Source organism: Micropterus dolomieu, linkage group LG04, assembly GCF_021292245.1.
Source record: "Micropterus dolomieu isolate WLL.071019.BEF.003 ecotype Adirondacks linkage group LG04, ASM2129224v1, whole genome shotgun sequence".
Classification (NCBI taxonomy): domain Eukaryota; kingdom Metazoa; phylum Chordata; class Actinopteri; order Centrarchiformes; family Centrarchidae; genus Micropterus; species Micropterus dolomieu.
In genome coordinates, this window is record NC_060153.1 from 4530986 (window position 1) to 4547330 (window position 16345).

Consider the following 16345-nt stretch of genomic DNA (forward strand, 5'->3'; position numbering starts at 1 on the left):
AGCTGTTGGAGGAAGTGAAAACACAAATACACAATTGGTCTAGACAGCCATGTTCATGCGCTTATGCCAATTGTTTTCATCTCAGATACAAAAGGGAAGTTAGTTATTGTAGCTGCATGTTGTTTTTTCTTATACAAATAGTTTGTGCACACCACAAAAGAAATAACATGTTGATGGATTAGCAGGCTAGCTCTGCTTCATTCCAGACTACAATGTCTTAAGTTACTATTAATAGATAAATTAGAATAGCATAATGTTTTATTGAATGGATGGATGTGTGCATGATGTGTGTCTACTCACATTCCATTCAAAGCCAGCAACAGCGATGCCTCCAGCAGCTCCAGTGCCAGCCAGACCAATAAACAAACCTGAGCCTTCTGAACTGGCAAAGAGAGACGATCCAATCTGTGCACACCAGTGATGGAATTAAAAGTACCAATACATCAATGCACAAGTCTGTTAAAAGTAAAAGTCCTACATTCATGATTGAACTTAAATAATTGCAGTAAAATATACTTAAAGTATCAAAAGTAAAAATACTTGTTCTGTAGAAAAATGTACAATATATTAAATATTACATTGTTGTCCAAAAAGCTTGGAAACTAATCCAATCTTCGACTACATTGTATACTGTACTTTATAAGCTTAATCTGACAAGAAACTAGCAGATAACTATAATGGAGTAATAAGTACAACATTTCCCTCTGAACTGTTGTGGAGTATTTTTGCTAATTCTGCCAAACATAGTGCACCAACTATGTTTGTCTTTGAACCTGCTGCCAGGCTGCCAAATATCAGTATCACTCTTTTACAATCATATCCAAGCTTGTAGATGTTTGTATAACAAAGATTATAAAAATGAATTTAAATTCATCCAGTTAAAGATAAAAAACACATACCATCTGCACAAGAATTGGAAACTTCTCTTTGGCCTTTATTCACAAAAACAACTTTAGCAGTGTTACACACACTCACCGGCCACCAGGCCATGTCCCGTCCAGCCAAGAAATATCCACTCAGAGTATTCCTGCTTACCCTGCATGACGACTGACAGAGACAACTGTTACACAGGAGCATCCACACACATACACATAAGCAAAAAAAACACACACACATATATACACTTCTCACCCAGATGCCGACAGCGAGGTTGAGAAGAAAGTAGGTTGCAATGACCACAATGTCAGAGAAGCTGAAGGGCTGATGCTGGGCGTAGAAGTTGGTGGTGTCGTTAGACATCTTCAAGAAGTTCACAGCAATGTGCACACACACTTAAAAACCCCACCAAAAACACACAAGTTTGCTTCTTGTATTGTCGTGCCCTTACAGCCACACATATACACATACACACAAAGACACACACACCTGTTGAATCTAACCCTTACACCTGTCTCGTCAACCCCCTCTCATAATCTGACACTGTACACCTACTTTGCAAACACCCTGAACACCAAAAAGAACTCATAACACTCCCTAAAAACGTGCAAACCACCAGACAGTCTCATAAACAACCTCGGCCTTTAAATGCTCACTTCTGTTGCAACACCTATACAAAAATAACTATCTTACTAACATGAACACACACACACTCCAGCCTTTGGTAAAAGTCCCTTCTTGTCTGAACTAGCAGCTGACCTTGCTGTTACAGAAAGTCTGAGTGTTTCGTGTATGTGTGAAGAGGGGCAGTCCCTCGGTTGAATTGATGATTAAACACATCACCTTAATGTGGCACCTGCTGCGCTGACACACACGCTGTGCTAGGGGATAATGGAGTGCATGGTATGGGCGAGCAGTGGACTACGGCAGATGCTCATGTGGACCAGAGTCCGCGCTGATGCATGCACACACACACACACACACACACACACACACACGGTCAATAATTGGCAATGACAAGTTTATAATCATTAGCGTCTAAACACACAAACATTTGCTGGTAAGTGCTAAGTAGGGTCAGTGAAAGTGTGGGAGAGAGATAACAGTTTTTACCTGTTTATAGTTTCATTCAGTAACTTTTAGGAAATAATCTGAAAGTCCATATGAAGAATTTTACTCCATTGAGACAACTTGTGAAAACTGTGACACCTAATGTTATAAAATGAGCTTTTTTTTTTTGAAGATGTTACTCCAAAAAATTAAATGTTTGAGGTTTTGCTGACTGATTTGTCTCTAGTCAGCTCACTCTCCGGACAAAGCATTTGTCAGGGGCTCTGAATTCTTGAGAATTTTATGCAAGATAAGTACATGTCAAAATGTTTGTTTATTATTGTCATTATTATAGTCAGTTTAACAGCTTGCTCCTGCTTATCATAGGTTACATAATATCCACATTTCACCAAACCAAATATTGTGCTGTCATGCTATTTTTCATGAGAGCTGTCTGTCTTGTATCTATCTTTATGTAGTGTAGGCGTTATTTGTATCTGCATATTTTCATTCCTTTTATTATTGATTGTATTTTATTCTAACGTTTGTGCTTTTAACTTTTGACGGCCCAGAGAGTACAGATGAAAATAAGCCTTTTTGGCTAACTCTGGCATATTTTCAGAAATATATATCCTTGACAAAAAAAGTAAGTAAAGTAGAGTAAAGTCAAAATTATCCATTAAAATGAATTTCCTACATCAGGTAAACCAATCACCTCAGCTGAGCCATTAAGTACAATAAATAAATGTAATGGAAGAAGCAGTCTAAGGCGTCTACTTTTGGCCTGGAAAACAAATCCACATTTGAAGGGGCACTAACTTCCTGGCCCTGGCTATCCCTGTCAACAGCAGGATTATCCTTATCGTAGATGATTAATTAGGATTAGGATCAGGATATAATGTTGGTATACCACTAAAACATAACACTATAAGTAAAATATTTAAATGGTAGTATTTAATATTAGTTCATAATGTTATGATATTAGTAGGCCTATGCCTTTATTGGTATACTAGTCCTAGGAGTACTAGACAGGGGTCAACTTTACCATTAGGCAAGGTAGGCAGTAGTGGTACAGAATAATTTCAACTAGACAGTAGATACAGCAAGTTGAGAATTACTGGGTCAACATTCATCGTTTAGTAGTTTTGTTTCATTTTAATCATGTTAATTTTAATTAATTCTTGATTTGACTTATTTACGTTAAATAAACACATTGTTAAAAGTTTACCATGGTGTGTCTCCATTTTGTTGGGGCCTTCTGAGCCAGGTCATCCAGAAACAGATTGGACTTGTGGTTAGTATCTAAGCTAATCAAACAAAAAACAGTAAGCCATCATATTAATGTCTTACTGATACCTATGTAACTGTTAGCTATCTCATTTGAGACTAACAGTAGGAGCAGCAGCAGCACCAAAAGAAAAGTCTCTTTTTGAGGCACTTTGCTGCACCTGCCTCAAGCGACTTCTTTTTTTCTCGCTCAACTTGTCAGAACCACCTTTGCGTTTGGTTGCATGTTTTTTATCCATGATTTTTGAAGTACAAATAACCAGGCTAGAGGTTAAGTCTGCGTTTCAACTGCTGTAGTTACTTTAAACACATCTGGACATTTTTCACAGACAACATGAGAGGACGAGAAGGCCGAGAGGAATTGGGAAGAGTTTGCTTTTGTACTCCCTGGTGTGAAATTAACTCCGTGTCACACGTACCCAGTGTTTGTCTGCTACAAGGAGCAGATGGTAGAGACACCCTGACGTCACAAACATCATCATTAATCCTTCACACAAACACACTCACACACAGAACAAAATGTCAAAGCTTAAGACGAATGACGATTTTGTGTGCAACAAAAACTTTTATTGAAAACAGTCCACAGTACAAATAACTTGGCATTTAGAAGAATTTAGAATTGCTCGCCAATCAATTTCCAGTAGGTCTACATGGCAAATACAAGAAAAGTAACTAACACATCTAAATACATAAATTCATTGAATTTAATATATCATTTTGAGGTGGTGGAAGAAGCACTCAGATATTTTACTTTAGTAAAAGTAACCAATACTACATTGTAGAAAAACTGTTACAAGTAAAATTCTGCATTCACAATTTTACATCAAAATGTATTGAAAGTACAATAATGACAAGTATGCATTATGCAAAATCACCCATTTTTGGGTAATGTATATTATATTACTGAATCATAATCAAAGATGCATTAATGTGTGCATTACTTTAATGTTGCAGCCGGTTGCAGCTGGTAAAGATGGGGCTTATTTTTTTTTACTTGTGAATTTCACCAAGCAATCAATAAAGTTTTATTAAAGTATTTTAACAATACATCATAATTTATTTGTTGATTATATATTGTATTATTAATCTGAATATGCAAATAACCAGTTACTACCGCTGACAAATACATGTAGTGGAGTAAAAAGCAAAACATGTCACTCTTAACTGTAGTAACAGTAAAAAAGTAAAAGTATAAAGTGGCATATAATGGAAATACTCAAGTAAAATACAGGTAGGCTACCTCAAACTTGGACTAAGACAATACTTGCGGTACTTTCCATCACAGATGTCATAAGTGTTCTCATAATAGAGGGACAAAGACAAGCTTCCTGCATATGTTCATGTATTTGTGTCTGCATGCACACCTTAACATGCTTCACATGGCATGTGCACGTGAGCGTCTGAGTGTGTGAAAATGGGGCTCGATAGTCCGCAACAGAAATCAAGGAAGACCAGTCTGCAGCCGAGAATTCAGACAAGCTGCAGATCAAAACAGACTCACATCTTAAGCACCTTATTCTGTATAGTTTCCCTGTGCATTATCTGGAGCGATTGTGTGATACTGAGAAAATATGTGCTGAGATTTAAGTGTTAGAAAAACAAAAACAAACAAACATATTTGTAATTCACAGATGAGGAAATATCCAAACATTGAAATGAATAATAAGTTTTCTCTACCCGAACAGTTATTATCAGTGTGCCTTGTTGCACATACATTGATGCCATCCTGGACAGCAGTTTATGAATTTTCATTGTGAACTTCCTAGCTGCCTATTTGTCTTTAATCTGAGCAGCAGTGAAACAGGCTGTATGATGATAAAGTCATCTACGGATAAACACCTCCATAACAAGTAAACAGCACTTAGTGGTATTTTTATTTGGTCACAAGAGCTTTTTTTCCTGCCCAGCAGGGAGCATTCAAAAGAACACTAAAGCCCATTGAGTCAGTCATTAATTGTCAGTGGTCCAACTTCTAAAGGAAGTGAAGCAAATTTGATTCAGGCAATTTCAAAGTGGATCATACAAAGGAAAATATTTGTCCAAGTAATAAATATAAGTATGCAAATTAAGAGCCAAGCCTATTCAAGAAAGACACACAAATTACAATATAAAACCTTCACACATTTCAGGCTATAAATAAAAAGTTAAATAAAGCTTCCTGTAAAAGTGTGATAAACGAGACTACTTAAAATACACTTTAAAATGTTATTACATAGGATACCTTTTTACTTTACCTAATTTGTACACCATGTGAGGATATAAAGATGTTTGTACACCTTATGAAGATATAAAGATGTAGTGCCACCCTCAGGTAGAACTTGTTTATCCTGATCGGTCAAAGTAAAACAACGTGGTCTTTGCGTTTTCATGCCAGTAATGCAGGCTACACATGTCACAACCATAGTCTACAGGAGATGATGGACATTTAACCCCCCAAATTTCTTAAATTTAAAGAAAAGTGTTCATCCCCACGGAGCATGACGGGAGCAGAGAAAAGTTTTAATAACCAATCAGAGAACGGATGACTCGCTTTACCCGGAAGTAATACTTCACAACAAAAAATTGCCGGGAAATAAGGGAGGCTGCTGAAAAAGCAACGGGAACAATATTTCTGAGAAACGGATTAATAGTTTGTTTGTCTTTAGACTAAACAACTTACCGGGTCTCTGGTTGTACTGTGCACCTGTCCAAGCCGATATGGACGAATATGACGAACTCTTCGAGATACAGGACGACTTCGAGGACCAGTTCGCCGACGAGCTGGAAGTGTTGGCTCAGATGGAGGGTGAGGAACCACTAACGTTAGCTAACAGACTTTATAACTTGAGTTTAAACTGTTATATTAATCTCCACTCACATAAAACATCACACACAGACCCCAGCTGTCTCTGTTTGCTCCGATGGAGCATCGGAGGTAATTACACTGAAGCAACTGTCAGCTCATATATTAAATCTTTTAAAAATAATTCTTGGACAAATCTAACTTAGCACTCACTTTGGTAGGCAACACACGAGTGCATCATTGTCCATGCGTAAGATTAACCCATTAACATCCAGATTGCATTGATCATTTCCTCTCTAATTTGCTGTAAGGTTGTAAAAATATAATTAATCCACGCTGTTTGACGCTATTTTGTCCGTCAGTTCTATCTCTTCCTTGGTGTGAGAACAATTTTTTATTTGGTTTCATGTTGACAGAAAAAAAATATACACCTTTATTCCCTCATTCACTCACCTCAACATACACACACCCACACACACAATGAAAACAATCTAACAATTTTCAAACTATATCTAATCCTCTCATACCCTCCCTATTGAGTGAACCTGTTCTGTGGGTTTTAATAATGTGTGGCTGCCCAGAGCCCTTGTGTGGAACACAGAGCTGGGCGATGGGGCCAAAAATGTTATTGCAATAAAATATTTCATATGATTCCATATCAATAATTATCACAATAAATATCACAATAACAACAAGCAAAAATTATTATTTTATTATTTTAGTCCCTCTTCCTCAACAAAATAAATATCTTGATAGAAAAAAAAAGTGCTAATTTGTTCATCAAACATTTATTGAACATTTGTTATATTGTTGGAAAATGAAATTGTGACAATTATCATTATTATTTTATTGCCCAGAGCTAGTAGGACCGAGGGATTGAAGTGTTTAAGGTAGACTTCAAAAGTGATCTCCAAGCCTATTATGAAGTGTTGTCTTTATTTGTTTAGCTCAAGTAATCATTTAGTCAAACAAATGTCAGAAAGTTGTGAAACCTGCCTGTCACAACTTCCCAGAGCCAGAAGTTAGATTAATAAAAAAATTTTCTGGCTGTACAAAATCCAAACACAAGATTAATTTATTATCAAAAATGTTATCAGTTATTTTTGTATTGATTGTGTTACCAACGTATCACTTCAACATTAATTATATGTGTGTGTATTTGCTTGAATGGCTTAGAGGACTCAGGACATCAGAAGCAGGGTCCAGGAGACAGCGTTGCTGACATAGAGCACCTGCTGGATGATCAGCCCATCAGTGAGTTCACAAGTGTTTTTGTCCCTGTTGTGTTTGTTTGTTGCTGTAAGTTTGTACCTTAAATCCGACTTTGTCCTTGCAGCCCCAAAGGCGAAGCGGCAGAAGCAGGATGCAGGAGTGGCCAAGCGACTTTTCAACTCACAGCAAACTCAAGAGAGCAAAGCCCCGGCACAGGGTGATGACATCACACCGCCGTCCTCCCCAGAGCAGTATGAACCCACTCGCACTTTTAGGTAAGAGAGGTGCATTGACCAGTGTTAAACAGTGTCAGCTGCCAGGGGAAACGGTCCATGTTATGGAATGTGATGAGGGAAAACGAGACATCAGTAGAATGCAGACATTTTGTGCATTAGCTCTGCAGGACATCACAAGGATGAAACATGGGAGTGTGATGTTTATAGAGACACGAAAGCTCTCGCCTGACCTGTAGCTGGTGACACATCACTGGTGTAGACCATTAAACTGCCGTTTTGTTCAATACACTTTTTAAAGTTTGTATCTTTTGCATTCATTCAATTCAGTCAATTAATCATTTGATAGACAGAAAATCAGTTGGTCAGCATATTACACAAAGTTCCAAGAACAATTACAGGAAATTAGAAATCGACACACAGCTAAAAACAAGGACAACAAAGCTGAACAAAGTTTGTTTAAAATAAACATTTAACTATTATGTATATACAAGTAGATGAAAAATAGGTGTGTGTGTGTGTGTGTGTGTGTGTGTGTGTGTACAAATAAAAAGCAACAATGAGCAACAACATACAATGTCTATATACAGTCAAGCATTTCTGTAAATTGTAAACAAAAGGTGCAAAGGAATAAATAATGAATGGGTAATGAAATAGAATACTTCATTTACATGATAAGGGTGGTTATGTACAGTATCTGCATGTATACATGTCTATATACAGCATGCAAGATTTATATTGACAGTTACAAAAATTCCAAACATTTGCTCTTTACAACATAAGGATTTGCTGTTTTCCTGTTTTATGTGATCATGATTTGAATACCACTGGTATTTTTGATTGTTGCTCAGACAAAAAGTAGAACTATAAAGACATAATATCGGCCTGTTGTAGCACGTGGTGAACATTTATCATTATTTATATTTTAAAAATTGAACCAGCCTTTGATACACAGTACAGCAGATTTCTGAACATGTTTTGTGTGTTTTAGGTCTACCCCAGCTGTGTTGGATATCAGTGGCTTTGCTGAAATCCTAGAGACGCCCAGGCGACTTCCCACAGTGGCGCCAGCATCACTGCATGTGCTGAGGAGGCCTCCTTTAGAGGGAGACTACATCAGTGTGACAGACTCATCGGGGAGTCGGGTGTACCTCAGACAAAAAGAAGACGAAGGGACAAAGGTTAAACTCCTCAGCAGTTAATCATTTGTGATGTTCAATGTTAAACAAACATTGTGGGCTTGTCTTAACCCTGATTTACTGTCAGCATACATACCTCCAGTGTGCTGGGCCTATATATGATGTATTTATTTGCATTCATCTGTGTGTGTGTGTGTGTGTGTGTGTGTGTGTGTGTGTGTGTGTGTGTGTGTGTGTGTGTGTGTGTGTGTCTCCAGGTAGTGGATTCCAGAATGGAACCAAACTCCCATGGTGCACTGGGGCTGCTGGCGGTGCCAATACGTGTGTTGAGAGAACAAGAGGCAGAGAAGGTGAGTGACCAGGCTGCAGTTGTTTGTGTATAATCGCCAAGTAGCATGCACATAACCACACTGTTGATTCTCAGTAATCACAAGTGCTAATGGTTTAATCAGTTTCCCTAAATCCAAACATTTTGATTATGATTAGACAAATACACCGACCCAAAGAATTGAGTTTATCTGCTGCCAAAAAAACATTGTGATATTGTTATATTATGTCTGATTGAGCAATCTCATGTTGTAATGAGTGAATGTTTACATCATTTTAAGTTACAAGCCTGCAGCTTTAAATAACAATTAATACACTAATTCATTTGACAAATGAATAACTTTATATACACACACACACACACACACACACACACACACACACACACACACACACACACACACAGTGATTCACTTTATTGTACTTTTAGGATTTATTTATTATTATTATAAATTAATTGCACAACAGCATGAGATTGTCGAGATTGCAAAGTTCAAATGTCTTCTTTCTTTGAAATCATGCAGCGTCACCAGCAGGTTGTGGAAGAATCTCTGCAACTTACAGAGGTGCTGGCCAGGTAACTCACAACCCGTCTGTCTCTCACACATGTACACACTGATGCATCAAAAATCTGATTCCATTGTTTTTTGTTTTTTTTAATGTCACATTTCAGAAGCGTGAACGAGGTGTTTGTTCAGCCTGAAAGCAGAGACGATGAAGAGAAGGACGATCCTGAAGACACAGAGGGCCGAAACTCTCGACTCTGGGTGGACAGATTCTCTCCCCGACACTACACAGAGCTTCTCAGTGATGATGTAAGTAATGTTTAGTGTTTCTGTATAACTTATCGCCCATGTCTACATACATGCTAAGTGAATGATAAGTCCAAGTATCCTACACTGATGCCAGTTGTGTGGGACTGTTTCATTGTAGTTCACCAACCGCTGTCTGCTCAAGTGGTTGAAACTTTGGGACACCGTTGTGTTCGGAAGAGAGAGGAAGCCCCGCCCTGCCAGGTCTGAAAGACAGGCTCCCACCCTGAACTCATTCAAAACCAATCAAGCAAATCAGAATCCAAATCGCTTCAAGAGCAAGATTGAGATGACAGAGGAGCTACTGGATGCTGAACTGGACCAGTACAAACGACCCAAATTCAAGGTAACCACACCTGCATGTCAATACAATTTCACCTTAATGAGCCTTAGTTGTTATTCAAAACATGATTTATTTTGATCTTTCTTTAGGTGGCATTGTTGTCTGGTCCTCCAGGTTTGGGGAAGACCACCCTGGCCCACATCATAGCAAAGCATGCTGGGTATAATGTGGTGGAAATAAATGCCAGGTTAGACAAACCTAATAATGACATAATGATAGTAGTAAATCTTAAGAATTAGGTTTGCAGTAATCCTCCTGTGGTGACCTCAGTGGTACTGTTGATGTTTTTGCAGTGATGATCGCAGTGCAGAGGTATTCCAGAAACGCATCGACACAGCAACTCAGATGAAGTCCGTTTTAGGAGCCAATGAGAGGCCGAACTGCCTCATTATTGATGAGATTGATGGAGCACCTGCGGTATGTTCTGGACACTTAAAGTCATTAACAGCAAAATAATTGATTTCAGTGTTAATGCACTCCTTCAACCCTGGTTATAAATGTCTTTCTTTTCCTTCATCTGTGGTGTTCGACAGGCTGCAATCAACATTCTGTTAGCAACTCTGAACAGGAAAGACGGACACGGCGGGGAGGCTGGCACAGAGACGGCAAAGAAGAAAAAGAAGAAGGAGTCCATCCTGCTTCGACCAATCATTTGCATCTGTAACGACCTGTAAGAGAGACTGTGGTGTTGAACAATAGCATCAAATTGTACATTTTGTCTGTCTGTGTTGATTTTAAGTTTTCTTTGCAGCCATTTTCTGATCACCTCTCTTTCCTTCTAGTTATGTTCCAGCTCTCAGACCTCTTAGGCAGCAGGCCTTCCTCCTGACTTTCCCCCAAACGCAGCCTTCCCGCCTCGCACAGAGACTGTCAGAGGTCAGCTCACACACACACACACACACACACACACACTTACAGTAACACATAGGAGTACACAAGCATTTTCGAACACACTAAAAATGTAGGTTTACATTGAGTTTTTGTGTGCAGATCTCACTCCGGCAGGGGATGAAGGCAGACACAGGCACTCTGATGTCACTGTGTGAGAAGACTGATAATGACATCAGGTCTTGCATCAACACACTACAGGTGAGTGGCAGTACTGTGAAGGACAGCACGAGCTGTTCAGTAGTAGACAGTATTATAACATCACAGCATGCATTCTTGTCTCTACAGTTCCTCCACGGTCGCGGCCACAAGCAGGTGGACTCCAGAACCATCCAGTGTATCTCTGTGGGGCAGAAGGACCAGAACAAAGGCTTGTTCCATCTGTGGCAGGAGATCTTCCAGTTGCACCGAACAAAAAGGTAAGGTATATCCTGCCAGAGTTTGTTTGTTTTTGGGGTGGGGGGATGGGGTGGGGGGTTATTATGAAATTGTGTTTGTACATTTGCTGGATGCTTAGACATTTTTTTCAGAAACAGCCACATTCACTAAAGGCAGCCAAAGTTCCAGTTTAGCCAAAAAGATTTAAATGAACCAAAGCTTCTGCATGCTGTTGTGCTCCTAGTACAATGCATTGTTTGGTGGGATCCATGACTGTTTGGTAAGTTTGTATTTTGTGTCATTTCAGTTTCCTGACAATCAATGTTAGTTATCAATTTCTTTTGTATGTGATTTTAACAAAAACTGGCTCCCCAGTATATTATTGTATTGACCCACAACCCCTAACCTGTAAATCGGTAAGTTATTGTTTATACAAGTCAATACATGCATTTTATTTGGCCCGTATGATTGTGAAACAGGTATTATAATCCATTTTATGTGGTATTAAAAATGTCTCTGAAAGTTCAATCTAATTTGGTGAAAGTTGCAGAAACCCTATTTGTAATCTAGTCAAAACAAGTCAACAGTAAAGAGTTTATAGTAGTCATAAGTCTGTCCTTTCTCTTGTCTGTGACAGACTTTCATTTTGTACTTTGATCTGTGAGCAGTAATGAGAACAGGGCAACGTCGTCACAGAAAAGAGAGTAAATAAAAAGACACTCCAGGTTTTTTTTGCAAATTTCAACTTGTCTCACCTTTTGAATCAAAGGTTGATATGGTCTTACTGTATTTGTTACCTCTCTCTGCCTCTGTTTTGTCCTTGTTCTTTCAGGAAACGTATTGGTGAGGGGTTTGAGGAGGCACCAGGGTCAGGAGGTGGAGCTCAGAGGTTTCAGCACATTCTACACTTGGCTTTATCTACAGGAGAGTATGAAAAGGTTTCTCAGGTAATCAACACTCCTTCCTCATATATTACTTATAGATATATGAAACATGCCCCATGATTTACTCGCATCAAAAAGAATATTCTGAAACAACATTTAAGCTTTACTGTATATTCATGGATAGTAAAACACTACATTATAATGTCTTAGGTGTGATATTATCACTTTTTTTCTCAGGGTCTGTATGATAATTATTTGTCCATGCGTGTGAGGGACCCCAACCTGCAGAGTGTATGTGAGGCTCTGGAGTGGCTGTCGTTCTCCGACAGGCTGAACCAAGAGATTCTGCACGGGCAGAACTTCTCTCTCATGAGATACCTGCCCTTCTTGTCCGTCTCATTCCACTTCCTGTTTGCCCACACGCACGTGCCCCGCCTCAGCTACCCCCACAGCCAACACGAGGTACCAATCAACTACATGCACAATTGAGAAGCAATGTGATGAAAACATACAAAACTGAAGAAACGGCACATTAAATTGGATGAAGACAAATAAAATAAGCAACGAATAGAAAAACAAACAAACAAGAATCAAAGAACAAACACATACAGAGATGTTATAGGCAGGGAAATCTGGATGATAACAACTGAGATATCACTCCTGAGTCATTTTTGTGTCCCCTCCAGGCCTCTTCACGGCTCCTCAGTAGCAAGAACGCCTTGTCCACCATGTTGGCTGACATTCCAGCATGCATCAGAACGAGGATCAGCCAGCTCAGCCTGACCCTTGATATTCTCACACTGCTCCTCGACATCATCTGTCCCAGACTGCGGCCTGTATGTAAAAGCATATACAGTTTATCTGTGAATGTGTCTGTTTGTAAATGTAGGAACTGGGCCCCCGGGTATTGCAGCAATGCATCTATATATCATGTGTGGACCTGCCAGAAAATACAGATGGATTTATATGATTGCAGTGATTACTTCAATGAGTTATTTCTGTGGCAGTGCATTTAAGCATTTAGTAATACCCTGGTTGCTTCAGTTACAGAGAAATATTAATTTAACTATATGTTTATTATTGAAGTTGTTGAACTGGACTGCATTATATTGAGAGGGAGGAAGAATATTAGAAATACATTTTAATATAGTAATCTTTGTGGCAGAACAAATTGTATTCGATTGCATTAACTTGTGTACCTAAGAAAGTGGCCAGGGAGTGAATTTTAGGTGAAGAAGAGTAATTATAGGCACATCACGCCGGTGCTAGGCTATCAGAAAATAGTGTCAATGAAAAAATACCCATCCTACTCAGATTTTTGTCAGGTCAGGGCAAGTAATAATGCTGTCATTATTAAACTTTTGTGCCATGGAGTAAGTGTGCAGGTGTACCCCTTTTATTGCAACACTTGATTGTATTTTGTCAAATGTAGAGAGATGCGTTGCTACAAATGTAATTTTCTAATGTTTGTATTTAAAAAAAATTCCACTAATTGTACTGGTATGGTGACAGAAGTCGCAGCGGGGTACATCTCAACCTCAGCAAATAATAACAAATGTGTCTCTGCTAAAAACTAGTTGTGGTAGTAATTGTCAGTCTTCTTGTGAAATTGTTTTGTTTTGTTTTTTTTGTGATGAGAGTAAACTAACCACTAAATGTTGTCCTAAAACAAACACCATGGAACGTTGATTAAAAATAAACAAAACTATGATTTTACTCACAATTTCTCTTAACAAATTATGTGCACACAGGATTAAGAGTCTAATTTTAGTAGTTTTGGACAGTTTAAGGTTTGATTTTTCACTCTAAATATGCATTAGGTGTTTTTCTTTTAGTGAATCCTTTATGCATGTGTTGGTGCATCAAACTCAGGACAGCGGGATAGCTGATAAGGTTGGGTGTGTGAGTTGTGATGAATTTTAGATATTTGTATGGGTCGGGTTTTATAAGAAACAAATATTATGTATAATGCCAGTCTAATCTCAAATCCTGTGTGTTTCTTGCAGGTAAATCCGCAGCTGTTCAGCAGCAGAGAGAAAGAGCAGATGCGAGAGCTGATCGATACCATGCTGGCATACAACCTCTCATACAGGCAGGACCGCACCCCCGAGGGACAGTACACGTACATGCTGGAGCCGTGAGTACACACACACACACACTGAGGTGTTGAAGGTCACTGTTCTTGTCCACACTGTGGTTCTCTGTATGGAGGCTTAGTGAATAAGCTCCTCAACACCTGGTGTGTGCTTGTGGGTGATGGTAGTAGTGTGGGAGCAGAGTAGCAGGCTGCAGGTGGATGGACGGAGAGATGAATGGATGGGTGAATGAGGGTTGAATTGTTAGAGCAGTGAAATTAGGAGGAAAGAAGTTTAAAGAAAGCAAGAGACAATCTGATATATTGAGGTATGTTTAAATTAAAAGACTAAACTGAAAGGAGCTGAACTGAGCACATTTTGGTTCAAACACTTCACGCTTTAATGTGGGAGATCGTCGTTCATCTTGGACCTTCATGTGAGGACAGCAGACACTCTGGTTTATGTTGAATGGAATAACTAGCTGTGCATCTCAGTCATGCCGGCCGAGGGTGAGGAGCATGGCTCCTTCCTGCAGGCTCGCTGTGAGACGGTACTGGTCACCAACGACTGGGGCCTGCCTCTAGTCTTAGCTCTACTGCTGCTTCTTCTGATCTACGCCTTCCTGTACCTGCCTTCTCAAGCTCACCACAACACCACACTCTGATACCTCATGGAGAAAGACGTAGAACACAATTGTGGATATAAACATTTAACATCACAGACAGCGGATACGCCCAGTCAGAATCATTTAATTGGACACCTTTTTTTTTTTTTTTTTTTGGGACACTGTTGTTGATTGGTCAGACTGTGGCAGAATTATTAACACTGCCTGGTTTTGGAGGCATTGAGTAGGGAGAGACATACAGAAAAATCTTATTCATATAAAATCTGTCTGTTTTTTGAGCCAAAAGACATTTAACACCTTTAATCATTATTTGCTTTAATGTGGAACTTTCTCAGTGCCCTCACTAGACGGGGATGCAGTCACGCCTATATTTGCAGTTATATTTGTTTTTACACTAAGAGAGAGCAAAATGTAAGTAACTTAAAGGTAAATAAATGTACATGTATTGTAAATTATACCTAATTTGTAGTAAAAGATTGATACAGATATCATAGATGATGTGATTATCTGTACACCTCTGATAACTAAACAGTTACTGTAAAAGTGTTAGCTAGAGGTTAAACTACTTAATATTAGCTGCATAGTGAATAATCCAATTTGAGTTCCAAGCTCTTTTATTCGATTTTGTCAAGTTCTGATGATAACACGGCTGATATTTTATAGAGATGACTTGCAATAAATAGCTCACAGTCACATAGACTGGTATTATCTTTAGTTATATTTAGGTCCATCAGGCATCAAGTGAGAGTTTACAGGGCATGTGCTGTGTGTGTGTGGGAGTGGGAGTGGGAGAAAGATGGAGATCACCAGTAAGAGGATTAAGGTTTTAGAAAATGACAGATTCAGGGTTTTAGTCTGGAAAACATGGCACCAAAAGTGGAAGCTTTTTGTTATTTTGTTTGTCATCTGACATGGTTCACCTCTGTGTCAGCTAAATGCTGTTAAAGCGTGCGTTAGTGTAAATTCTGTTCATGTTTATGTAGAGCTATTTACTTTGCATGTGTTTTTGCAGGCGTGTTGAGGAGGTAGTGAGGTTTCCGAGCCTGCCTCCACGACGTCAGCTGACGTATCAGGCCAAACAAACCATCAGCAGAGAGATGGAGCTAGAGAAGATGAGGAGAGCCGAGCAACTGATGCTCCAACGAAATCCTGCAGCGGTGAGACTTCAGATACATGTTGTGCCCAACAGAGTGTGGGTTTGTTCTGTACAGTAGAGCCTGTAAATAATCACATGACCATGTGTGTGTTAATTATCTAATGTGTTTATAATCCGCTGTGTCCGTGTGATGCAGAAAGAGGAAGAAAAAAAGAGTGCTGGTCCTAAACCAACCAGGAACCATCAGCAGAGGCTGGAAAACATTGTCAAACTGACGACAGTGGAGATCAGGGTGAGACACACACACACACACACACACACACACACACACACACACA

At 39.1% G+C, this 16345-nt stretch overlaps 2 protein-coding genes across 5 annotated transcripts in view; one reads left to right on the forward strand and one right to left on the reverse strand.

Annotated features, from left to right (window-relative positions):
* slc5a10 (solute carrier family 5 member 10) overlaps nt 1-1005 on the reverse strand; it is a 22940-nt gene extending 21935 nt beyond the window's left edge. For all 4 annotated transcript variants that reach the window (XM_046048243.1, XM_046048242.1, XM_046048244.1 and 1 more), the window contains exons 1-2: nt 976-1005; nt 301-405 (exon numbers count right to left, since the gene is read on the reverse strand). In XM_046048243.1, the coding sequence (XP_045904199.1) occupies nt 301-405; nt 976-990 (120 nt within the window). In that variant the 5' untranslated portion in view covers nt 991-1005. The remainder of the gene's footprint in view (nt 1-300; nt 406-975) is intronic.
* Nucleotides 1006-5748: 4743 nt separating this feature from the next.
* The window catches only part of chtf18 (CTF18, chromosome transmission fidelity factor 18 homolog (S. cerevisiae)), an 18085-nt gene continuing 7488 nt past the window's right edge, over nt 5749-16345 (forward strand). The window contains exons 1-20 of the mRNA XM_046048178.1: nt 5749-5998; nt 7172-7249; nt 7332-7482; nt 8432-8621; nt 8837-8929; nt 9431-9483; nt 9580-9721; nt 9840-10064; nt 10151-10248; nt 10355-10478; nt 10595-10731; nt 10844-10937; nt 11052-11150; nt 11238-11368; nt 12160-12274; nt 12449-12673; nt 12898-13047; nt 14218-14348; nt 15924-16068; nt 16204-16299. Coding sequence (XP_045904134.1) covers nt 5911-5998; nt 7172-7249; nt 7332-7482; nt 8432-8621; nt 8837-8929; nt 9431-9483; nt 9580-9721; nt 9840-10064; nt 10151-10248; nt 10355-10478; nt 10595-10731; nt 10844-10937; nt 11052-11150; nt 11238-11368; nt 12160-12274; nt 12449-12673; nt 12898-13047; nt 14218-14348; nt 15924-16068; nt 16204-16299 — 2565 coding nt within the window. The 5' untranslated portion in view covers nt 5749-5910. The remainder of the gene's footprint in view (nt 5999-7171; nt 7250-7331; nt 7483-8431; nt 8622-8836; nt 8930-9430; nt 9484-9579; nt 9722-9839; nt 10065-10150; nt 10249-10354; nt 10479-10594; nt 10732-10843; nt 10938-11051; nt 11151-11237; nt 11369-12159; nt 12275-12448; nt 12674-12897; nt 13048-14217; nt 14349-15923; nt 16069-16203; nt 16300-16345) is intronic.